General features: G+C 43.1%; 2 protein-coding genes across 4 annotated transcripts in view; both read left to right on the top strand.

Moving 5' to 3' along the window:
* The first annotated feature begins 737 nt into the window (after nt 1–737).
* Nucleotides 738–14,146, top strand: FXN (frataxin). The gene is made up of 5 exons (XM_065657729.1): nt 738–906; nt 2,670–2,752; nt 4,118–4,238; nt 8,695–8,792; nt 12,139–14,146. The coding sequence occupies exons 1-5, from the start codon at nt 781–783 to the stop codon at nt 12,290–12,292; spliced, it is 582 nt and encodes a 193-aa protein (XP_065513801.1). The 5' UTR covers nt 738–780; the 3' UTR covers nt 12,293–14,146.
* Nucleotides 14,147–17,581: 3,435 nt separating this feature from the next.
* Nucleotides 17,582–26,029, top strand: part of TJP2 (tight junction protein 2) — a 64,020-nt gene continuing 55,572 nt past the window's right edge. Inside the window, exon 1 of one of the 3 annotated variants that reach the window (XM_065657895.1) lies at nt 17,582–17,657. The gene's annotated coding sequence lies outside the window, so the exon portion shown is untranslated. Of the gene's footprint in view, nt 17,658–18,153; nt 18,280–26,029 lie in introns of those variants that run through there. The other 2 variants (XM_065657894.1, XM_065657893.1) reach the window with 2 other exon arrangements.

The following is a 26,029-nucleotide window of genomic DNA, read 5'->3' as shown; positions in this document are numbered from 1 at the left end:
AAACAGAAATCATGGTGAGAAACCTGACAACTTATTACCTAAAGCATTGCAAGATGCCAGCTGCTTACTTGAGTGAGAGGTTTAGAAATGTAAAAACGCAACGGTAGCAGAGGGGCCAGCACCTCCAGGCAGCACACTCCCCCTCTACCGGGCTGGCGGGGCAGTGCCGCGTCGGGGACAAAGGCCGCAACCGGCTCCGATGCAGCGATGTTGTCTCGGCAGCAAAAGGCACTGTAGTTTAGTGTGGCTGTGCTGCGGCTGAAGCCAGCAGCGGCAGGGGACCTGGGAAAACAAACACACAAACAAATAAAAAACCAGAACACGAGGTACCCTGCTTTCCCCCCGCCCCGGCGCGCCCTGGGCTGCGCGGCAGCACCGTCCGCCGGGTGCTGCGCCCGGGCCGGCTGCGCCCAGGTCCCCCACAAGCCACAGGCGCGGCGCCCAGGGCCCCTCGCCACCCGCCTGACCCGCGCCGCCTGCGCGTCCCGGCTCGGCCTGGGGAGCGCTCGACCGCCCGGGCCGGGCCGCTCCGCGCCCGCCTCCCCGAGCCCGGCCCTGCGCCCCCGCCTTGACAGGCGCGCTGGGCGGCAGCGCCAGGCCTGGCCAGCGGCCGCGCCGCTGCCTCGCACCGGGGGCTGGTCTCCGGCCCCGAGCCGGCCCGGCCCGGCGCTGCTCCCCGCGCCGCCGGCGGAGGGCGGTAGCGGCCGGCGCGGTTCTCGTCCGCCGCCGTCTCGGCGGGCTGGCTCCTCCCCTGCCGCTTCCGTAGCGGGCGGCGGCGGCATGTGGAGGCCGGGGGCGGCCGGCGCGGTGAGCGCTGCGCGGCGGGCGGCGGCGGCGCGGCGGCAGAGCGGAGGCCCCGGGGGCGCCCCGCTGTCGGGGGCAGCCGGCGCCCGCCGCGGCCGGACGGTGAGCGTGAGGCGGGCGGGCGGCGAGGCCCGGCCTGCGCCGCCGGGAGGGAGGAAGCGAGGCGGCAGCGCTGCCGCTGCGGGCGGGCCCTGGGGTGGGGAGCGAAGGGCGGCAGGCGGGGTTTCCTCAGCCGGTCCCCGGGACGCCAGCCGCGGCCCCCGCCGGGCTGCCCGCGGGCCGGGGGCAGCGGAGCCCGCCCTGCCTCTCCGGCGGGGGGAAGGCCGCTCGCTGCCTGCCGGCAGCCGCTGCGAGCGGCGCTGAGGCGGGCGGGCCAGCGCGGGGCGAGGGCGGAGCGGCGCCCGGCAGCAGCTGCCCGCGGCAGGCGCGGCTTTGCCTTCGCCCGCGGGAAGGCGCCGGAGGGCTGTGCCGGCGGTCTCGCTGATTCCCAGCCCTGGCGGGTGCAGCGAGGCCCGCCCGGCGGGGAGCTCGGCCTTTGCTGCCCTGCAGAGCTATTCGCTGGTTTGCTGCCCTTCTCCAGTTGCAGCAGGTGCGTGCTGGCCATCCCTAGCGCCGGGTGCGGTATGCGCAGGGTGATGCCAGCCGTGCGCTAGCACCGCGTTGGCAGCCTCGACTCATGAGTCGAGTGTGAGCACAAGCGACCGAGTCCCTGCTTCTCAGGCTGGCCAGAACCTGAACGGGTTTGTGCCGCTGCAGCTTTTGATCCTAAGCGTGTGTCAAATAAATGCTAAAGGGTGCGGTCAAAAACACGTGGGCATCAGTGTGTACTTTGTCAGCCAAATCATTGTGATATTACAAGGAGCTTGCTGTTCTGTGTCCGTTACGTCTGTGTGATGGCTTTGGCCTAACAGGCAAGTTCATCTGTAATGCCTGAGGATAGACATCAAACCGTATGGACAGAGATGTTTTTGTGTTTTGCTCTCGTGCACTTGAAGAGGGGCTGTCATAGTTCCTTTTAAAATGTCATTTGTTTTTCAGCTCACTCTGTTACTTTTTAAAACCTTGTATAAGTACACAGAAAACAATCAATGCTGTCTTGCCATTCATCCAAAAATATATGCCTTAATAGCCCAGGTTAAGAAGGAAATGGCAAGCATGCTATCTTTCTTTCTTGGTAGATAGCATAAGTGCTTCTGCTAGTGCATTAGACTAAGCAATCAACATTATCCATGTTGATGTATTGCTTCCCCTCAAAGGGCTTGCCCATTTTGATCCCTTGTATTGTATTGCCAGTATGTTGATACAGCTCTTCTGTAATTTTTATTTGTTTTTTTAAAAGCTTGTTTTAAACAGAAGAAAAACAAGAAATGAAACAGCTTGTTGTACAGAAGAGATCTGGAATGTGAAGTGTGATGTTAGCTCTTAACTTTCGTAAGGAGGATTCAGGGTTTCTGTCTGTTTCAGTCTGTTTCATGGCTTCTAACAGAGGGACACAAGTTATTGATAATGAAATGTCTGAGTAGCTGATACTTGTGAAAGTCTTGGCCTGAGCCAGTTTTCTGAAGTTGCTCAGTAGTTCTGTGATAGAAAAGAAAACGGTTCTTCTCTTTCCTAGTTCCTTATTGTATAAATAAAGTTGTTTTATTTTCCACTTGTATCAGAAGAAAAGAATATTATAGATTGCCTCAGTCATCCAAGGACTAAAGGTGCATAATTGTTTCCATATTAGCTCTGTAATATAGAATATGAATATTTTACAAAGGGGGGAAGGTCTTCAAGGATCTATTGACTTTGTGTGACAAATATGTAATTTATAGTTCTTTGTGTTTTGGCTTTTCCATGTTCCTTATGCTTGCTTTCAACAGCAATTACAATGTGCTGCAGCAGTGAAGAGCAAGACTGTTTGGTCCATGAATTTAAGAAATGCAGGAACTCTGAATGATACAAGGTAAATTTTATTTTGAGATATTCATATGAAATTATTGTCTCTGCATTTTAAAATAATTTCTGGACATGGCAAGTCTGTCAAATTAATGTAATGCTGATAGGATGATGTAAAGGAAAAGGACAATTTTAGTGAAAAGCATTTTGGGTTAATTTGGGAAGTCACTCAGGAAATAATTCTGGTACCTAAGCATAGGTGTCTAGCACCATTTCACATGTCAGAGTACATGAAGTTTCTGCCTCGTGCTGGGAGGATGTGACACATTACCTGTTAGAGGCTTCTCCCCTTCTGATGCAGGAGGTGGAGGCCCAGTCAAGATTGTGCAGATTTCTAAAATCGCTCTTACCGTGAAGTCTGTGAACTGCACCCTGAGCCAGGACACGAATCCTGCCTAATCCTAAGGTCTTCTATTCTCCATGCCCCTAGGTTTTTCTGTGGTGTCCCTCACCTAAGGGGCATACAGTATATTTCAGTAACTGGCTAGCAATATTTTTTTTTTTAAATTGTGTTCTTTATAATCAACTGCAAGATACCGAGTCATAGTTCATAGAGGCTGCTGTATTGCCATGCCAATTGGCAAAAACTGAAATTATTTTACTGAATTGTCTGTTGCTAGAGATACCCACCTACATACTCGGTTAAAAATTGACACTGACGTGGATGGAAAAACTTATGTGATTTAATTACGTTTGGTTAATTAAACTGATCTAGGCTTTGTTCCCACAAACTTTTTCTACTTACTAAAGAGGATAACAGAAGCAGTCCCACAAGTGCTGTAAACCTTACGTAATGGCTACAAGGGTGGTTTGACACTTTCTGAAGAAGAAGGTAATTGTATGTATTAGTTCATAACCACCCTTTAAATAACGCTTAATTACCAGGGTGCTTTGGTAATACCAGTTGAGGAGTCAAATGCTGTACATAGACATGGCACATGATTCTGATGTTTGTAACCTGCTTATAACTACAGTGGGTTTCTTGGAGTCAAATGTCATACGCTTCTAAACAGGAGATACTTGTATCTATTTATAGAGTTCAAAACTACGTCATTCTTGCACACTGTGCTTTTATGAAAATGCCTTATTTTGCAGTCGAACTCCCTCCTCTTAGCACACAGGGATCAGTATATCTAAGGAAAGAAGTACATATTCCTCAGTTAGAGATCTCCACTACCAAAATTTCAAAATTCCACCTCCATTTATAACGTGGATTGTTACCTTACCTTAAGAAAAATGAGTGCTTGTTTCGTATGAGCTTTTCACGGTTACCGTTGCCTTCATGGTCATGGTCTTGGTATATTTTTATTGTAGGGAAAATACTGTCTTCCATGTTTTTCCTCCTAATTATGGGTCTGTATGTCATGTGTAGCTCTTTAGATGAGACCACTTACGAAAAACTGGCTGAAGAAACACTGGACTCCTTAGCAGATTTCTTTGAGGACCTAACAGATAAGCCTTTTACACCAGAAGATTATGATGTCTCTTTAGGGGTATGTTTTAAAAATTCTATTACGACTGTAATTATTCTAGATTTTCTTTTCTTTGAAGGAGAATTTTAAATTATTCACCTTAGTGCCAACACTTAAAATACAATGAGTTTTTAAAGCTTTTTTGTTCAAATGTGCCTGTTTATACTGACTGCAGCAACTATTCTAGTAAAAAGTAACACGTGCTGTTGTATGATTTGGGCATTTAAAATGTTTAGTGTATAGAGAAAGACATAATAAAGAATAATAAATGAGCTCAAGAGGAGACAGAAACTCATTTCTGATTTCATAGAATCATAGAATAATTTTGGTTGGAAGAGACCCTTAAGATCGTTGAGTCTAACCATAACCTAACCTAACTCTAGCACTAAACCATGTCACTAAGAACCTCGTCTACACATCTTTTAAACACCTGCAGGGATGGTGACTCCACCACCTCCCTGGGCAGCCTGGTCCAATGCCTGACGACCCTTTCCATGCTAAAATGTTTCCCAGTATCCTATCTGAACCTTCCCTGGCACAGCTTGAGGCCATTTCCTCTTGTCTTCTTGTCCTATCACTTGCTACTTGGGATAAGAGACCAACACCCTCCATGCTACCACCTTCTTTCAGGTAGCTGTAGACAGCGACAAGGTCTCCCCTCAGCCTCCTTTTCTCCAGGCTAAACAGCCCCAGTTCCCTCAGCCGCTCCTCGTCAGACTTGTTCTCCAGACCCCTCACCAGCTTCATTGCCCTTCTCTGAACTTGCTCCAGCACCTCAGTGTCTTTCTTGTAGGGGCCCAAAACTGAACGCAGGATTCAAGGTGGGGCCTCACCAGTGCCAGGTACAGGAGGACGATCATTTCTCTAGTCCTGCTGGCCACACTATTCCTGATACAAGCCAGGATTCTGTTGGCCATTCTGGCCACCTGGGCACACTGCTGGCTCATGTTCAGCCAGCTGTCAATCAGCACCCCCAGATCCTTTTCCTCCAGGCAGTTTCCAGCCACTCGTCCCTGAGCCTGTAGCGCTGCCTGGGGTTGTTGTGACCCAAGTGCAGGACCCGGCACTTGGCCTTGTTGAACCTCATACAATTGGCCTCAGCCCAACGTTCCAGCTGGTCCAGATTCCTCTGTATGGCCTTCCTACCCTCCAGCAGATCAACACTCCCACCCAACTTGGTGTCATCTGCAAAGTTACTGAAGGTACACTCAATCCCCTCATCCAGATCCTTGATAAGGAGATTTAAAGAGAACTGGTCCCAATACTGAGCCCTGGGGAACACCACTCGTGACCGGCCGCCAAGTGGATTTCGCTCCGTTCGCCACAACTCTTTGGGCCCAGCCATCCAGCCAGTTCTTTATCCATCGCAGAGTACACCCATCCAGGCCATGCCAGGTTCTCCAGGAGCATACTGTGGGAAACAGAGTCAACACAACATCCACAGCCTTTCCCTCATCTGCTACGCGACTCACGTTGTCGTAGGAGGAGATCAAGTTGGTCAAGCAGGACCTGCCTTTCATAAACCCATGCTTACTGGGCCCGATTACTTGGTTGTCTTGTAGGTGCTGTGTGATGGCACTCCACATGATCTGCTCCATGACCTTCCCCAGCACCAAGGTCAGGGCTGTAATTTTCTGGGTCATCTTTCTGACCCTTCTTGTAGATGGGCAACACATTCACCAACTTCCAGTCAACTGGGACCTCTCAGGTTAGCTGGCACTGCTGATAAATAACTGAAAGTGGCTTGGCGATCACCTCCACCAGCTCCCTCAGTACCCTTGGGTGGATCCCATCTGGCCCCATAGACTTATGTGTGTCTAAGTGGCGTAGCAGGTTGTCTATAAATTTTTCCAAACATGTACAGACCTCTGACATCAGCAGTCACTTCCCTCCCGGTGAATACCAGGATAGACCCATGTGTCATAGTACATGTACATCACGTGCACCTGGTAGAGGAGTTTCTTTGATTGCCCTGAATACTGAGAAGCGGCGTTTGCCTTGACCAGGTAGAGTACGTTTGTCCTGGCTTTATTGATGACTCAGCCTGTGGTGGAGAGAAGCCACAAGAGGATGCAATGTTTAGATAGGTCGTTGCAAAAGTGGCACCAGGGCATACATGGGGAGAAGGCAACTGTCACAGGAGACATTATGTGGGTGCTAGCCTGATAATTTCAGCCTTTAATAGCTCAGCCACTCAAATTTGTTTACAGGAGTCACAGGCTCTGATTAAAAATGTCAGTTTTATTTGTATAGGGAATTTATTAGTTTTATATACAATTCCTGATGTGGTTTGTATGTTACAGCCCTCTACATGACTTGGAGGAACGTGCAGTTTTGCCGCACGCTGTGGTCTGCAGCACAGGTCTCTCGCTATGGTACTTATTGAGGTCACATAAATGCTGCTCCCTCTTCATGCCTTACCACAGGGAGGTTGCTTTCTGCTAGCCCTGTCAGTTAAGGTTTTATGCTCAGGGACACTGAAGCAGATGGTTCGGATTGCACTGTGGAGGAAAACCCAAACCAAACAAAACCAAAACCTAACTAACTGAAACCCAGTAGTTTTCAAACTTGCTTCTGTGTAACTTTGCCATTGTAATGTTCATTCTTTATTTCTTATAGCTAGGCTAGAAAATAACATGTCGTTAGTAGGATTCTGTTGTTGCCCTTAGCAAATACTATTTGTTGCTTTAATTAAGTATGTAATTAATGTTATAGCTAGTTGCTTTTTTGCTGAAAAGGAAAGAATTGCTTAACTGTTACCATTCAGTATATTTTAGCACATCAGCACTTATCAGCTTAATTTAAAGAGTTTAGGACAAAAATTAGCAGAATTTTATCTCCAGCCGCTGTAGAGTGGATTGTGTTTGACATTGTCTCACAGTGAGGCTCAAGAAGAATTATTTTTACACCCATCTAAATTCTTACCAGTGCTCCTTTTTCACATAGACAGTATGATGTCATAATATCTTGTCATTTTTCTGTTAAGAGCAAAATGTTCAACAGTCCCAAGTTTACCCAAGTTAATTCCAAACAAACAAGGCTGATGTTGTCGTAAGCCACAAGGTGGCAAACGTGATAAAGGTCTGTTATGCCAGTGAATTGTTAGGAACTTGGTTTCTTCATGCAATTTCTATCTTCTTGTCCAGGGAATAAAAAATATCTTTTGGAGAATATTCGTGTTAGCATGAGCTAACAAACATTCATCCACAGTACAAAGCACATACAGTAGTATTTCTGAAAATATGGTAAAAATATGTTGCATTTTAAGTTCTTAAAAAGTTGTATTTTGTAGTATTTCAGAGGCCTTGCAAAATGTATGGGAAAATGTTTTAAACACAGCATTAGAAATTAGCCTTTTAATTTGCAATGACAGAACAACAATACTCTCCAATAGCTGAAACACAATATAAGCAATAGTATAATTTTTTTGTTAACTCTTTAAGACCCTATTTATGTACAGTGTTTCTATAGTGTACAGCGGAACATCGTGCTGAATACTTAATATGCGACTGAAGAGCATGCAGAAAAAGAGTGAAACCTTTATATCGCTATTCCAACGTAATCACCCCAACCTGCTCTTTGAGCTTTATTCTAATATAGGGCATGAAGTATGTGAGAAACACTAGCTTAAATATGACTAAGTTATTAACTGAATCATCAGGCTGTATTCTGTAAAGATATCATTTTTGATTAGCATAAGTCAGATCATCTGCAGGTTAGCTCTAGTCCAGGTAGTGTTGTTCTTTTAAAGTTACGACAAATATTTTGTCAGAGTTACATCTGCTTTTCAAATGCACCCGTGAAAATGTCAGAGAAATGTGAATCGTGTTGTCAGTAAGAAATGTGAGTAAGGAAGAGAAAATAAATGCTCGTTAGGATAATGGTCTAAAGCTGGCATAACTAAAACAAGCCAGACCTCATAGAGTTGAGAAGTGGAACATTTTTGAGGTAAGATCAGGCACTTCATCAGAATTATTGGAGAAAAAATTGTGTTTATTCACTGGGAAATTGTTACAGTTACTTAAGAAAAGCTAGGTAAAATTGCATGGCTCAAAAATCTAGCAATGACACATAAAGCTTCTTGACTTCAAGCCACACCAGTTCTGCTTTATTCATGAATAGAAAAAAATGTTATTGGATTATGTTTTAGTCATTGCAAAATAAACTAGCAGTCCTTTCAAGATGACAGGTCAAAGCTCAAGAGCATTATTTAAGTAGTGCCATTGTGAGTGGCGCAAACAAACTAAAACTCTGACCAGAAGGTTTAAAGTCTAGATCAGACTCGAAGATATGTAGGTTGTCCTAGGTATTAACACAGGTACCTAATGATCATTCTTCCAAACAATAGTCGTTTGGGAAATAGCTGGGAATATGATACAGATGGGTAAGTTTCTGTTTATTTACTGCAGATGATGTAATTCTTGTCAAGTAACAGGATGCAAATTTTTAATTTCTCTCATTTTCTTTGTGTTTTAAGAGTGGAGTTCTAACAGTTAAATTAGGTGGAGACATGGGAACATATGTAATCAATAAGCAAACACCAAACCGGCAGATTTGGCTGTCCTCACCCACTAGGTAAGTTATGTGTAAGTTATGTAATGTCTACAGGCTGGGTGGAAATGTACTTCCCCTTTTTTATAGCACAGCATGGACTATGTAATATCCTTTTCATAAGTAACCCTTTTCCTTGATATATTCTCAAAACATGATATAATCTAAGTGTTCAATAATAATTTCTTACAGAGGTTTGCGACACAGTGCAGTGTACTGACATACCTAAATTAATCCAAGAAACATGTAATACAGAATTTTCATATACTGTTTCGATACAAAGCCGCTGTCTACAGGAATATAGTCTACTCGTAGGGAAAATAAACAGCCATGATTGAAAAAATAACCAGAGTTTCTGTTGGAAACAGAGTGATGATGCTGTTATGATCTAAACCTCGCTTTGTATTTAAACAGGGTGGCTCCTTCCCGTTCAAGCTTATGGGATTTCCTGCTTTATATGTTTATGTGCTCTCCCACTGGTTGTTTTTGTCAAGCATCTGCACTTTATGGGAGCCTTGGCTAGCTGTTCCCTCTGCCTTCTCTAATGCCGTGTTTTGGTCCATTCCAGGTTTCCTGGTTGGTTTCAGCAGAGAGTGCAATCAGGAGGGAAAACGTTGTAGCTGTCTCCCCCAAAAAATTGTATTCTCTGCCACTATCCCAGGGAAAAAAAAATGAGGGAGTTGGTCAGCGTTGCTGGTGGAGGAGCCCAGCTAGCTGGAACGTATGAGCAGTGCCAGTAGCCAGGCAGGCATACCTCCTGAACAGCCTGCAGAAAGAATGTGGTCATTGCGAAACTGGGAATGGCTTTGCGGTAATAGACTTCTGTAGTAGGGTTTGTACCAGTGAAAAAAAAAAAAAGGCACAATGGAATTTAAGATTTTAAGAGAGACAATTTTAATAGATATAAAATTTAGCTAAAGAAAATTATAACCTTGCTTTAGTGTACTTCTGTACTGGCTGGTGCACAGCATGCTATGTTAGTAATTTTTTTCTACTACCTCCTTTCCTGTACAAGAATCATTTTACTAATTAAATAACTTACTTAGGAGGTACATGACTTGCTAAGGCACAGGCCTAGCAAGGTAACAAACCTTTTTGTATAGACGGATGCAGGGTGTGTGTTCAGAATTGATTCATTCTGTGTATTTTGCAACAAGCATAATTTCTGAACCTTGATTCTGCTTAAGATGACTACGAGATTTTTGTGTCACTGACACAAAGGTTTCATCTATTTATGAAACCCAGAATTTAGAGAATTCGTAGCTGTTTGGAGCCAACCCTAGTTGAGCTAAGACATACATGCTCCAGAATATGGCATTCGTGAAAAAATGTTAAGCTTTTCTTTTTGATTGCTCCAGTAGTGAAAAAAATACACAAAGAAAGATATAAACTTGAAAATTCTCTGATGGTCTTTTTCATCATCTGTGATGAAAAATTATTCACCTACAAACATTAAGTTTTGTGCTTCTTTAACTGGTATTACGGAAAGCAGTGGTATTTCCTGAAATATGACACTACATGTTCACTTCCTAGCTTCCGAAAAGCAACTCCAGCAAGTACCCTATGATTTGTAGTAACATCCAGTGAAAGAGGCAAATGTTACTGCCAGCGGTCACTTGAATGTTATATTTGGGAAATTTGTACAGTACATGTAGAATCTTGAGTCTTTAAGAACATCTCCCAAGGGAGACAAATTCTTAATATGTGAGAGACATTTTCTTGAATTTTTTTACTTTGTGTTTTGCTATCATGCATCTATACAAGAAAGTTTACCTAAGCTTGTGTTTGTAAAGCTTTACTTACTTGACAATTTTTAAAAAGGAAGTGAGAGGGTGGGTGCAGCCTGCCAGCAGTGTGATTGCAGTAATTTCACGTAGCTCCTTTGAATTAAAAGACTTTTCAACCTTACATGGCATCCCTTAATAATACTTTAATGTGATACTTTAATTCTTCTCTTACCGTTTAAACATGTATGCAGACTTCCCATGGGAAATGTATTTAGTCTGTGTTTAACTTTGTAGGCATTTGATAGAATTCACAAGATGCTTACTTAAATTATTAATTTAAATGAAAAAAACATACTTGTACAGCATTTTGGAGATTCAGAGAGCTATGGTGGTGTTTCATATGCTAAGCGTATCACTGATATTTGCCATGTAACATTTAAAAACAGTTAACTTACACATTTCTTCTCTTTGTCGGTGTTGATTAAATGGCCTGTCTTAGCCTGGTTGCATGAATGGCTGCATCCCATTCTGACATTCCCTAGGTGCAGGACAGCATAAACATACGCTTGCGCTGCAAAGAGGTGAGAAATGCCTAGTAAAGTAACTGGAGCACATAATCTCCATTCCAAATAGTTACAAGTTCACATACAGCAAGTGAGATTTCAGTGGAAGTGACTCTGATTTGTGTTTGCATTTGTGGTTTCTTGTAGTTTGATTAGTGGTTGGGAAGTTCTTCGTTTGAATATTGCAAGTACTTCAGATATTCGAGGTTCAGATCAGTGTTTATGTTTGTAGAGAACCTCCAGGTTGTTCTTGTGTATACATACCATAGTCTGTTTTCTAGCAGGCCTTGTATGTGGATTGTCTGAGCTCCAAGGTATTTTGCCCTATGAGTTCAAGGGTAAGACTGATGGTTTGTGTGTTTATCCCAGACAGCTATTTCATTCCTTCCTCTTTTCTTAGTTTCTCTAGCTGACATTAGCAGTAGTGAGCACCTTTCAGTCATGCTCCTGTTTCAGATGTGGAGAACTGATTGGATAGAAATGTCTGGAATGGAACCCGAGTGTTCAAGTTTCTTTCTTGATCCTTAATTTAGACCTGAAAGAGAAAGCCAACAACTATATGATAGCACAGAGGAAAAAGGCATTTTAAATATAAACATCCCAGATGCCAATATATTGGGATTCGGCTGGTAATTCTTTTATTTCATCTAAAGAGAAAGTGACTGTGGTGATCTGTGTTCTGCTGTGCTTAGAATATCTGCATCTAACTGCTGCAAGAACCAATCAATAGCGTTAATTCAGCATTATACAAATATCCCTTGTAATATGCATGTGCAAGGAAATTATGTGGTAAGGGAAGAAATTGGAGAAATTAGTGTCAAAAGCAAGAAGGGAAGGAGCTTGTGTCTGCTGGGAGTGACTGATGTATCTTGTCACCTTTCAGATATATCTGTTAGATGGCTCGGCAGTTCCTGGCAGATCTGGCCTTTTCTGCTCTACTTCCCCGGACTGCCCACCCATCCTTCTCCGTGATATCTTGTTTCATTTCCTGGGCATTCTCTGGGGTACATCATAAATACAGGCTTCCAGCAGCTCCCCATGAATAATCTGTACTTACACAGTGTGTGTTTTGTTTTCTAGTGGGCCCAAGCGCTATGACTGGACTGGACGTAACTGGGTGTATTCTCATGACAGAGTATCCCTTCATGAACTTCTCTCAAAAGAATTTTCAACAGCGTTAAAAACTAAATTGGATTTGTCCTGCTTAATATATTCTGGGAAAGAAGATACTTGATGATATTCTACCTCATGAAAGTTTGAAGACTTTAACTGCAAGCCAAGCCCTTCCTTGGTTTCTGAAGTACCTGAGCTTAATTCTGTTGTTTTTAATGACATAACTATGTTGTGCAACAAAAATGAAAATAATATATTTTTCTCTAGTGCTCAGTCTTTGGGTTTCTGTGTCACTGCTTGCATGTGTGTCCATGCCGTACAGGTGGTTGAGGTCTCCCTTCCTGTCACTGCATTTCTTACTTTATTACTGCAGAAGTAAGTCGTGAATTCTTACTCTCTGTAGTCTTGTTTAGATGTAAGGACTGACCCACCTGGTGACTTCTGACAAGCATACAAATGCTAAACTTCTTTTCGTGAGACTTTCACCCAAAAAAAGAAATGCCTGCAAACTACACTGACGTAAGTTGTGGTACTGGGAATGCACTGCATTAAAATTTGTGACTCTCGTGAGTGAATAACACATCACAGTCAAATTGAACACATCATAAATTAAATTACTGTGGCAGGTAATGCATGTAGTAAGAGTTTTTCTCCAAGTATTGCAGAACTTGCGCTTTTCTCCAAATTCTAAATTCTACTTTCTTTCACGTGAGGATTTTTTTTGAGCTAAACTTTAAAATACTTAGAAGTCTGTGTGATTGTAAGCATCTTATGGAACTGGAAAGGCTGGTATGTGATGTTTAAGCTGTGCAGCAACACACTTCTGTCTGCAAACACTTCATTCTGTTACTGTGAAGTTCTCTTTCTGTTACCTTTATTTCTTCAAAAAGTAAAGTACATAATTTATTGACCTTTTTTTACTTAGTTGAGCAAAATTAAGATCCTCTCATGGTAGCAAAAATCAGCACTGTTTGTTTCACTGCGTTTCTTGAGTAAGTGGGACACAGGTTTTTTTCACAGTGATACACCACTGCTCCCCTTAGTAGCATGCAAATGCAGAAGCTTCCACCTTTTTGCTTCTTAGAATTGAGTATGGTACTTATGCTGATGAAGCTGTCTTTTTCAGGCTGTTAAAAAATGAGAGTGAAATAAATTACATACTCTGCATCTTAAACCAAAAAACTTTGAAAGAAATCATGAACTGGAGGAAAAACACTTCAACACATGCATGGTTGTATTATTACCACTGGTGGTTTTTAATTGCCTGTAAAATGGAAGCACAAAGTTGTTGACTGATTCTTGAGGAAACAGTTATACCATACTCTCAGAATTGTTTATCAATGTATGAAAATATGTTCAGTGCAAACTATTTTTCTTCTTGGTTCTTCTGATGCTTGTGGTTTGGCACGATCCTCTGGCTAACTAGAATTATTACAGATGTGATTCATTATGTCATTGAAAAACAATAGCTATATAGTATTGTTGTCCAGTATTTGCATTTAAAGTATAAGCGTTGTCACCCGCTATTTCCCACCATATAAATAGAGAGTAACATTTCACTGGAAGTAGCTCTTGGTTAATTGTGCGTACTGTTTGCATGTTTTTCAATCAAAATAAAAAATATAACAGTTACCTGAAACTTTAGCTTTACAGGATGAGGTAAATATAATGACTACCAATTCATGAATACCAGAGTAAAATGTGTTGGTTTTTTAACAAAGGAGAGCTAAAACAGAACATCTTTTTACTGTTTTGAATTTAGAACAGTGAAAATAATTTGCAGCATATGGAAAATGGTAGTAGTTAGTTCTACCTCCTAGTATTTCAAATAGCTAGTTAAACATATTTGTATAGATGTTATGACTTGATGTTTGAATCAAAGACGCTTCCTCCTGGTTGTGCCTTTGCCTGATCATGTATGGCTTGTGTAATTATTTTTCTGATTGATTCTTCCAAAAATTATTTTCTTAAGTAATTTGCATGCAACATATTCACTGACATGCATCTGATTAATATTTGGAGGTTCATTCCCCATTCCCTTACCTCTCATGCAAATGTCTACGCCAAGATCAAGTTGCATGTAGAATTCTTAATTGATTACATAAAGGTGTGATTTCAGGCTACGATGACAAAGCTAAAGACTGCAGACATATGTACTGTTTTGAATTTTTTATGTTTCTTAAAACACTTACTGGAAAAACTGTTCAAAATTTGGCCAGTTCAGGTGGATTTTATAAGAGCACTTCAACTTGCACATTTGACATGCCCTGGTTGTGCTATTTATGCAACATCCTGTGTTTAGGTAGCCGAGTAACAAATGGATTTAATCTAACTGGTGAAGGTAAATATCACCAGCAAGTTCGAATGAGTTTTATCGTGGTGTACAAAATGAAATCATAAGATGTGACTCATTTTTTGCTCTAATACTTGAATGAAATTGTAAGTCAGGGCAAGGACTCTGGCAGCGATTGTGCTCGTACAGTGGAGGCACAGGACAAGCTCCGATCCTAAGGTCAGACTTTGCATATTGCCCCAAGACAAATAACTCCTCTGTACTGTTTTTCACTTCTGTAACTTACTTGAATAAGCAGATTGCTCCCTGGTTACCTGACATCACGTCAGTAGTTTCTTGTTTCTCTTCTCCCGAAGGAAACAGCTGAAGGAAAATCCTCGGATGGAGACTGTGCACAGTCAGTATTGATAACTACCAGCATATTGCTGGCAGCGTTTTCCCCATACGACAGTTGCTCCACCTCCAGTGAAGGAAAACATACAGAATACTTTCGAAGGACGAGTATTAGCTGTACTGGATCCTCAGACTCAGCAGAGAACTTGGGCTGTGTTGGGTTTTTTTAGGTATATCAGAATTTTCACCAATAGCTAATTGCTCTTTCTGCAAGTGGTGACTGTATTTTTCTGCTTCTGGTCTGCTGTCTGAAAGTCTCAGCATTTCTAGCCTTGCTAAATTTCAGTGTTCTGTGTGCCAGTGAGTTCTTTGGAAGTCTTGATTCATGTACTCAAGCTTACAGCAACTGCTCACAGTCTGTATTGATCACAAAATACTACGTTTGACAGAAGTTACATGCCTAAGTGCTTCTCTGGTGTTCGTTGGTTCATTTTCCTTTCGCCTTGTGATAATTCTTAAGAAACATTACCATTTCCCTGCAAGACTGTTCATGTGACAATGTCATCTTTGTTCTTTAAAATCCGCAAAGTCTTTAGGCAGCTTCAATAAATGCGATGAAGACCTGTCCTGAAGAGGTGGTAGCTGAATAAGGGGGATTTGCAGGAGGTTCATGTTTGATTACTTTCAGCTCTTGGTTAATGATTGAACTCTGTGATTGTGCTAACCAGCTCTGGAATGTGTGGGAGTCCTAGGAAGGAAGGTGGAGGCTTGCCAAAATACCTGGAAGAACATTCAGAATAGAAGAGGAAGCATGGGAGGGGCAGAGACAAAGGCCATCAGGAAATTAACTGTGCCGAAGGGCTGATGTCACTGCCAGGGCAAGGAAGGACCAGGGGCAAGCTGCAGCGTGTTGCAGCCCCTTAGGGGGTGGTATTTCACATTTACTGCACACCACTACTTAGAATTGAAACCAGTCAAACATGTTCCATGTCCCAGTCCATTTTGCTATAGAGCTTTTTTAAAAAAACAAAAACAAAAAAAAACCCCCTCCTCTTTAAGAAAAAGTTGTTTGGAGTTACATCTCCCTCTGTCCCAAAATGTCTTTAATGTAAATTGTACTGTTGGCAGTCGTAGAACAAAGACAAGATTAATGACCTCTACCAAAGGAGAAAGCCAGCAGAGGCTGTTTCACTGGGGGCAGAATAAACAGAGCTATGAACAGATAAAGATTTTTAAACAATTAATTACAAACTTTTTTTTTCCAGTTCAGGTTAAGGAGAGACAAGTTTAGATAAGGAAACAATAGATGTTTAACACAAGCTGTATAATGTTGCTGCCATCCCCAATTTGCTGAGTTGTTTTAAAAATTGTTTGTCATGGTAATTACGGTAAGTTATCAGTATTACAATGAGTAATTTTGTAAGCATTGTTGGTTTCCAGTTGTAGGCTCTTCTGCTAGCCATCAATGTTCTCCACTGTTCTACTAAAAAAAAATAGGAATATATTAGATATGTCAATAGTATTGCTTCTCTTCACAGCATTTTAGAACCATTAACCTAGCGTCATTGTAAGGCCACTATTATAACAGTAGCTTCAGAAAAAGAGACCTAACAGCTCATGTTTTTAAACATTCATAAAGGAAATGGACACTCAGCATAGTGAAAACTAAATAATCTGACACGTACCTGCAAGTAAAACTAAATTGCTACTCCTCATGCCTTGATTCTGCTTGAATGCAATATTGTATTACATACCGATCGCTGAACCTGTCTATAGCTGACAGAAAAGTTACTGAATCAGTCCGTTTTTTTTCCTGAGTTTTGCTGTTTGGGGCTTTTAGACTGCAACAGTCACTTGAAGACTATTGTATGCACACGCATGTTAATTATTAACTATAACTACAAGCAGGTTTTTTTCAATACAACGTCTGAATGCAGTTTCGTATTTGCTGTCAATAAAACAGGCTCTTTCGGTGGCTCCTTCCAAAGTCCAGCACCTTCATGAAGAACACTGTTTGCCTTCTTTATCTTAATTTCTGTATGAGGCATCCTGCACAAACGTAATCTGCACCTAACAAAGAAGAAACCAGCCTGAATTAGGAATGGTGTGGGAATCTGGAATGTTTAGCATCTGTTGAAAAATCACCTGCCCTTTGTCACCAGCAACTAAGAACAAACCAGAAAACTTACAAGTAGTTTTTGTTTCACAGACCTGATACCGGGGGAATATACAGTTGAATTTTAGAGGGGTTTGCATTGGGTTTAACTGCCCAAGAGAGCAGATAACAAATTCCTGGCGACATTTAGTGCTTTACAGTGCGGAAGAAATAAGACTCCTAAGAATCCTGTCGAAGCTGTTCAGCCTTGCCTTTCCCATTTCGGCTGCAGTGCTGGAAAGCTGATACCTGTGGAATGCCAGCCTCAAGTGCAGTGCCCTTTCGGGAAGTTAAGGTTTCAGGAGCAGTATTGGTAGCACTTGCAGAGTGACGCCGTGTTCTGGCCTGGAAATGGGGCTGCTCTGCCTTCTGCTAATCTCGGATGTTTCAGCCGTGAGTGATGATGTGACCACACCAGTGAAGCAGGGGGAAGTTCGCCACGGCTCTTCTGTGATAAGAGGCAGGAAAAAGCAGATTCAGAAGCATATGTAAACACTGCACCGTGGTTTATAAGCTTTTTCGGAGGTCTTCCAGTTAGAAAAGTTTAGATGGGCAATGATCCCGAGTTCCTAGCAAAACGTTGATGTAATCGGAAGGAACACACAAACGCAGGGCCGGGTGACAGCGCACCCCTGCAGCAGCAGCGGCGAGAGGGTCCCGCCAGCCTCGCCCGGCCCTCCGGCAACCGGCACCGGCCGCCCGCAGGTGGGACAGAGGTGGGACCCCCTCCCGGGAGGAGGGACGGGCCGAGGGAAGCCGGGGGGGCGAGGCGACCGGGGTGGCCGCGCCGCGGTGACTCAGCGGCGCGGAGCACCGGGCTGCAACCGGTATTTCCTGTTCCCCCGCCCGCCGCCGCGTGTGTGTGGCGGGGGGGCCCGGAGGGGAGCGGGGCGAAGCCGCCCCTCAACCGGGGGCGTGGGGAGGCGGCGGGAGCGCAGGTGGAGCCGCGCCCGCAGAGGGGGCGCGCAACGCGCCGCCCGCCCCGTCCGGCCGCCGCCGTCCCTCCTCCCCTTCCCTCCCCGCCCTCCCCTCCGCCGCCTCCCCACCTGGGGGCGAGGCCGCCACCTGCGGCGGGAGCCCGCCCCGGCGCGGCCGCGCCGCCCCCGCCCTGGCAGGAAATCGCCCGACTCGCCGGGAGCGGCCGCAGCACACCCGGACTCGGCTTCGCACTCCGAGTCCGCAGCGCCGTCGCAGCCGCTCCGGGGCGGCGGGCAGGGCTGAGGGCAGGGCAGGGCGCGCAGCCCCGCCGCTGGGCCGCCTCCCGCCACCTCTGCTCCCGCCACCTCTGCTCCTGCCGCCGCCACGCCGGAGCTACCTTCGCGAGCAGGCGAGTATCCCCGCGGGGCGCGGGTTGGGCTGCCCCCGGCTCCGCGCCGCTCCCCTCTCCTCGGGCAGGTGCGGTGCTCCGCCGCCCCCCGGCTGGCACCGCCGCTACCTCTGCCCCGGCGGCCGCGCTGCGGGGAAGAGTTGCGCGACTTCTCCCTCCTTTGTGTGCTTTGGGTTTTTCTCCCCCGCCCTTCCTCGGGCGCACTTTGGCTCCTTTGTCCGCGGGCGCCGGGGCAGGGGCTGCGCTCCCGCCGCGGGGAACCCCCCGGCCCGGCCCCGCTCCCGCTGCCGCGCACCTGGGGCGCGCTACAGCCGGCTCGGGTCGGGGATCGGCTTTTCCCTAACAGGATTAAGCGGCTCTCGGTGACTTTTTCCGTGCTAAGTACTTTCCGGGAGAGTGCGATACTACGTGGGAAGTGGGAGAGATGTCACCGATGAATCAGGGTTTTTGTTTACCCTTTTTTTTTTTTCCTTCCCCCTTAGGAGGGGCGGGTCCCCCGACAGGAGCACACCCCCGACAGCGGGGGTTTGGGCTGCCTTTGTTATACACAGAATTCCTGAAGTCTTTATGTTGGCACATCCCAAGTGAATTCCAGCCGTGCCTTGGGCTTTGGCTAACTGGGTCAGGGGAAGTTTCAAGTTAACGGGGAGCTGTAAAACAAAGGAACAGGCAGTTCCAGGAGCCAAAGGCTTGATTGCCCTGTTAAAAGTGTCTTGGCATCAGCGTTGTTTGCCGTGCTGGAGCCCAGGCCCATTAGATTTGCATCGTGTGGTGTCCAGGCTGATCTACCAGTGGCATGCACTTGCTTTATTAGACAGCTCTGCCCTTACTTTCCCCCTGCTTGAAACCTGTTTCCTCTGCATATTTTCCCAGGGTGAAAAAGTACATGCTGTCTGAACATACTTGCGTTAAGAGTCATATACGCATCTTTCAGATGGGTTACCTGACAACTTTCATACCTTCAGTGTTGCTAATAGTTACTTTCTTAAAACAGTTGCAATCTCTGAATGATCTGTTCCCTAGCTTCCATTTATCAGCTGGTGTTGAATCCAACAAATAGCACAGTATTTGAAAGCTCTCAGCCCCATAGCTGTCTTCCAGCAGAGGCCACCGAAAGTCTGCTTTGTTTTAACCTTTGGCTGCAATTACAAAGGTGGAATGGTTTGAAACAAAATAACTTTTCTTTTGCTCAGCAAAGTTTTGTTTTAAAGGCTGAGGACTGTGATTCAGCTGTGCTTCAGAGAAAATAAAAGCAAAATGCTTTGCATTTAGTAAGCATGTTTCTGTAATTTAGACATGATCAGTAAGATTTATACTTAGTATAAGCTAGCGCTTATGAGGGCTTTCTTCAGGCTTCTGAGGAAGCTGTCTGCTGTATTTGACTTTTAGTTGAGTTTACTGTTATAATTGCTTCCAGCCTGTTATATGCAAACATCTTGTTATGCCCTAAACATTTCAGGTAGCAGTAGTGACTGCTCTTCTCTTTGCAAAAGAAAGTCACTATGGATTGGAGAAACTGCGTCTGCCTTTGTGTTCTCCAATGGCTGTGTCACAGTAACTACTTCTGTGCTCAGTGCCACTACACTGGGCTTTTTGTGAGACTAAAGATGAGTATCGGGAATTATGCAATGGAGTTAGCATGATCCCAATACTTTGCATGAACTATAATCTCAACAGAGCTCTTCAGAATGAAACGTCAAAGTAATAAAGTGTCTGATACTTTTTTGATTGCTTAATCCCCCTTTTCCTGGTTCAGTGTCTTCTAAGGACAACCAGGAAATCTTTCTTATCTGATTAAAATAATGTTTAGGCACTGACATGGTTCACAAAATGGGATGCGTTGTACCTTTATAAAACCTAGATGCATCAGGAAGTTGATCATAGTAATCCTCAACTGGGGAATGGCCTAATATTCCAGGACTACTTCAAAGCTGCATTTAACTTAGAGCCAATTTAGATGACAGCATTTGTGCGTGTGTTTTGACAGTTACCAATATTGTCTGTCTCCAGAGCTTCCTTGTAGGGTAAAGGAAATCTCTTGTTACAAGACTGCTCTCTTTTAATTGCTGAAATAACAGTATTTACATTCTCAAGGACAGTGTAACTTTTGTCATGCCTTGACTGCTCAGTTTCATTCTCTTGTAGTAACCCTAGAGCAAGTCGTTCTAATAACAGGGGAAAGAAAGCACTGACATGTTGTAACACCTGCAGTTTGTTGAGGTTAGAGATTTTCAAGTCTGGTTTATTTTCAAACAGGTATGAAAACACAAATTGCTGGGAAAAAATATTTATTAAATCTGACAGTTGATCCTTGACAGCAGCTGCATGAGGCCTGTGAATCTTGATCCCAGATTGCAGCAAATTTCTGTGAACTTCAGAAGACTTTTCAAAAGTTACACAAACAATTTGTAAAAGAAACACTCGTGGCAATAAGAGTATGGGTCATAATTTTTAGACCTATCTTCTAACATTACAGACCTTGCTGTAGTGAAGAATACTTGCAAGTGGCGAGTTACCTACAAAAGTTGCAGCGCCAAAGTGCGTATGACCGGTTTTGCATGGCCACGCTGACGTATGCACACCAGTGCATGTCATCTTCCTCAGCTGAGGGTTTGGTTTCACTCCCGTGACCACGTAATCAGGTTTAATTTCTGCACAGATTCCTCTCCCAGATGATTTTGTCAAAATACAGCTGTTCAACCATGAGGTGCTTTTTCTCAGTTATCTGAACCTGGCCTCTTCCTCAGAAGGAGCAGCACTGTGTTAGATCCTTGTGTCTGCTCCCTTGTAAAGTGTGCTTATGCCTGGTCCCCAGGGTCTTTGGAGCCTTCTGTTGCCCTTTAGTGGTCTTTTAACAGTACTATGGTTACCCTAGTTCCACTTCCGAAAGCTTGTGGGGGGGCTGGGGGTTGTTTGGTTTTGGTGGGGGGTTTTTTTGGTGTGTTTTTTTGTTATGTTTTGTTTGTTTTCTGAATAGATAAATTGTGATTTAGAACTTGCTGTATTTTTTTTTTAAACAAACAAACCCTACATTTAACAGTAGAGGGCTGAGGTTATTTTTTACTTACATATTACATAATTGACACAGGTACTGACTGCAGTATGGGAATTATCATGCAGCAGCAAAGACCAGTCCAGGTCACTTCACAACTTAAACTATTAAGGTTTGGGTTACTTTTTAGTTATTTTATTATAGTTGTTTTATGTTTTCTTTTAAATCGGATTATTGCTTTTTGAAAGTGCATGTTTGTAGGGAATATTGTAGATTTTTGTTTCAAACGAGTATGCAGACTGTGGATTTCTGTCCAGTGTTAGATGACCCTTGCAATTGTGAACGTATGTGGGATGTTTGTGATCCAAGCCTAGTAATGACAGAGTGAGCTGTGGGAGCTCTGGTCTGGTATCTTGTACAGCTTCTGTCCTGGTGTGTATTCATCAGCTGCAGGCTTTGTTTTTAGGAAACATGAGCTACCCAAGTTTTCCCGAATTTAGGTCAGCATTGTCACTGTGTATGAGTGTTGCAAGCTCAGATGACCACGGTTTCTAATCTAGGAAGAAAATGAAACTCATTAGTGCTGTATTTTCACGTGTATACTGTGAAAATGACAGCCAGGAGTACTGTGTGATACAATAGTAGAGTCAATAAGAAGTGTGGAAGGAAAAATATAAATCCCCTTTTGTTCTGATATTTCCCGATGCCTACTCCCTTTCCATGCTGTTGTCTTTGCTTCTGTTTTGCACCAGCAATCCAGAACTGCTTCTGAGAATTTTTTTTTTTATTTCATAAAGGTATGCAGATTGCCTCAGGTGTGGTTGATATACACGTGAAATGTCAGATGTAGGATGCCTACTTAGGTGTGGATATGTTTGCATTAAGCTAGGCATGGGTTCAGATATTTTGGTCTGCTTTGGTTTTTTCCTCAGGTTGGCTCAGTAATACTTCCCACAGAAGTGTTTTGTTGTCTTTACTCTGTCATCCTGAACTAGTTCTTTATCGTCAGCCTGCATTGTATTGATAAACTGAGCCTGAACTCAACAGTGTTTGGCTTCATCTAAACCAAGGTTTCACAGGTTTGTTCAAGCTATTTGTTATTTGTTTTGCCCCATTAGTGGTGGCGTTGTTGTTTGGGTTTGTTTGTTTGTTGTTTTTGTTGTTGTTTGGTTTGTTTTTAAGACACATTGGAGAAAACCCATTAAATCTCTTCTGCATGTCACTGTTAACAGCAAGGCTATCAGTAGTCTGTCTTGCTCTCTCTATTCTAACATCTGCTTCATCATCCAGCTCTGCTTAATAGCCAGCAGATTTGACCGCTGGTGTCTCTAGCCTCCTTAGCACAACTTTGTATAAGCTGATTCTGAGAATCTCCAGGAACATATGGACTGTTCAGGCAAGGGACGATTTCTAAGGAGGGGCCAAAACCAACTGCCTTCTGTGAAGCTGTCTGAAGGAAGTTTCCAGGTCCTCCTCTTTCCGTGAAACCACTTCTGCCCCCACACCCCTAGTCTGGTCCTTGATGCTCCTTTGCCTCAAGATTGTTTCAATAGATCAAGCTTTACATATGCATTGATTGTTTTTCAAGCTATTTCTTAGCTATATGGCTCAAACAAAACGCATGTATATTCTGGATTTTAACAAATGTCTGTCATAGTTATTCTTGTCACTTGAGAAAAAGCATGTGGGAAGAGGCCTTTGTTTCTTTGCTGTCTTCATGACATAATTCTTTGATCTGTAGGTGTTACAGAGATTTTTGTTGAGAGATGAGAAAGAAAATAATTTTGTCTCTTTCCAAAGCGATTTGTGGTTGTGTTGGGCAATAGTTGTCTCCTTTATAGTTGGGTCTGAAGTGACTGAAGCTGTACTCATGCTTCTGTCATCAGTTCTTACACGAAGTATGCTCTACATCTAATTAAGGGAGCATGACTCTGTTTTCATCTGTCGAGGATTAGAGCAAAAGGAAGCTTTTGCTTTGATCTCACAATTTTTTTTTTAATGCAGAATAGAGCTTCCGTCATTCTCTGCCCATTCGCTGAAATATGTCTTACTTTCCAAACCATCCACTGCAATTGAGTCTATAGTTTTTACAGTGTGAATGAAAATAAGCAAAATTCAGAACTGCTTTTATAAAAGTCACCAGTAGGATTTCAGCCAGGTTGAAATCGCAGCCTTAAGACTGAAACGGTTTGGTTTTTTGTTTTTGTGGGGGGGTTGGTTGGTTTGTTTGTTTGTGTGTTTGTGTTTTTTTTTTTTCCCCCCTCTGTCTCAACTAAGGAAGCACAGAAAAGAGTGAGAAACTTTGGAACAGTTCAAAAAAAGCTGACAATCTTCATGGAGACCTCTTATACACTTACAGCAGCTTGGCGAGGCTGTGACAAGTGCTCCAAGCCTTTTGGTACATTGCCACAATGCACTCTATCAGTTTGATAGAAATGTGTTGCTAGATTTTCTTAGTTTTGTAAACTGGTTAGTCATTTGTGTGAGAGATTGACAGGGAGAAGGTTAGCAGAGAACGCAAATATAGTGAATAAGTGAAGAATCTTTTTACCAAGCTGTGAGGTGATTTCTTGCTGTTATCTTTTTGGATGTGGCTGAGGAACATGAGGTCCTGAAGTTGACAAAAATATTTTTCTTAACAGCTTAGTTCTCAGATTATGTTTGTTCACTTCTCTGTCCTCAGTTAGGAGAATTGCACTGTGTTCTTTACAATAAAACTTGCTGTTTGTTCTTCTTGAAAAAATACAAGACCAGAAGAAGGGGAGTGGATGGTAACTCCCCAACAGGAAACAATGGGCGAAGGTATGTTTTAGACCTCTTGTTTGCTCTGCAAAAGCCATCCTTCACTAACAATTAATGCACTAATAGCTTTGAATTTCTGTTTTCGAAAAAAAGTTGAAGGAAGTTGATAAACTGTGAGTCACTCCCTCCCTCCCTCTAGATATCAGGAGACTTCATGAAACATTTAGCCAAAAGCAGTGCTTGGGAGTAACTTGTGCTTATTGTGTGAACTTGGCTTTTCTGTGTACAAATCTAGTTGTTGAGCACCTGTACAGGTGAGAATTAATTGGATTTGCCCAAAGAGACAAAATATGGACCAGAGCTGCAGTAGATGGTTTTTAGACTTTGCATGTCTTTGAAAAGTACTTCTGGGAAGTTTTTGTAAGAACTGTTTCTTAGATTTATAAGGGGAAAATTTAGGATTAATAAAGTGTTAAGCGGGGGACAGAAAGAAGTACCAAAACTTCATAGGAGAAATTGTGGTAATACAGATGGTGCTAACAAAACTGACTTTGAGGGAAGATTTGATTTTGTTGAAATGTTTCTACATGGACTACTACAGTTAGAAGGTTCTTAAAAACTGGAATAGTCAAAAAACTGCCTGCTGCTTATCTTGTCTTTTCCTAGTCAGTACTGCCTTTGCCACAGAGCTGCCCAAGCTATCAGAAGTCAGGATGTGTGCAGGGATAATGATGTTAGCTGTGCTTGCAGCCTTCTAGTAGTACTTCACATTCCTAAGCTTCTTAATACTTTGTATACAGATGTTTGAAGTTGTAGTTAAGACATGGAGAAGTAATTCTTTACTTAATTTAATTTCTGTGCTTTTAATATATTTATTTTCTTAGTACATCAGAATTTTTCAGGCTGTATACTCCTTACATATCAGCATGCAACTAGGTAGGTGACAACTGAATTTCTCCCTCTGACAGTTGTTTTTAGTGGTACTCCCTGAATAAAAAAAAATGCTTAATTTTATTTTGATCTTCTAAGGTCAGTTCTATGGGATTACTGTTTAGTAATAGCTTAAGAGAGTTCAATGTGTGCATGTGTTAACATAACCTTCACAATTAGCTGAATATTAAACACCAAATATGGGTAACATAGGATTGTAAGTAATATAGGACCTGGCAATGGTTATACAGATCGTGTTGTTAAGAGTAGAATATTTTACAGTATAAGTAATGAAAACTTATGGTTTTCATCTTAGCAGTTTCTAAATAAATAGCATGCAATACGAAGTCAACCCAACAGAAATATAGACGTGTCTGATAATACTGAGGAATAACTAAAATGCTCACTTTACAGAGATAGTTGTAGTTGAAGTCGTCCATCTTCCCATCCTGTCTGTTCTTTTTACATTTTTATCTACAGTACTGCAGAAGTATGTAATATTTATATAATATATAGTTATATAAAAAACATTCATATCTTACAATCTTAGTATCTAAGTAGCATTGCAACAACATTTCCTTAGTTAGTCTTTTTACAATCAAGTATGTCTCTTATAGTACTGCAATTTGACAGTGCTGCAGCAGTTCCAAGATGTCCCTGTTATTCAACAAGTACATCTGCCTCTAACTTTGTAGTTAGTATCTGAGGTCTTTGGCATGTACAGTTGCTTACCTCATGGCAAGAACAATTTTGACATGGAAAATTACTTCTGGCATAGTGTGAGGCACATTTGAATGACTAGTAGGTATCATAATGGGAGTCTTTAGCTTTCTTAATTCCATACAATTCACATAAGGAAATGTTTCTCTGTGTCTTTTCTGAACAGATCAAATAAATCCCTTCTAACAGTTCTGTTGTACAGAGCTTTGTGGTGCTGAGAAGAAAAGTTGAAGCAAGAGCTATTTTTGACTGTCACAATGTCTGAAACAGTCTCAAGTTTTCTGTGCAGATCTCTTTTAGTCCGTGGATGGATTTGACAGAGACGTTACCTAGTCCTCCATTAGTACTTGAAAGATTATAGACAGC

Source organism: Caloenas nicobarica, chromosome Z, assembly GCF_036013445.1.
Source record: "Caloenas nicobarica isolate bCalNic1 chromosome Z, bCalNic1.hap1, whole genome shotgun sequence".
In the NCBI taxonomy this organism is placed as follows: domain Eukaryota; kingdom Metazoa; phylum Chordata; class Aves; order Columbiformes; family Columbidae; genus Caloenas; species Caloenas nicobarica.
This window is presented reverse-complemented; position numbering and strand designations above follow the sequence as displayed.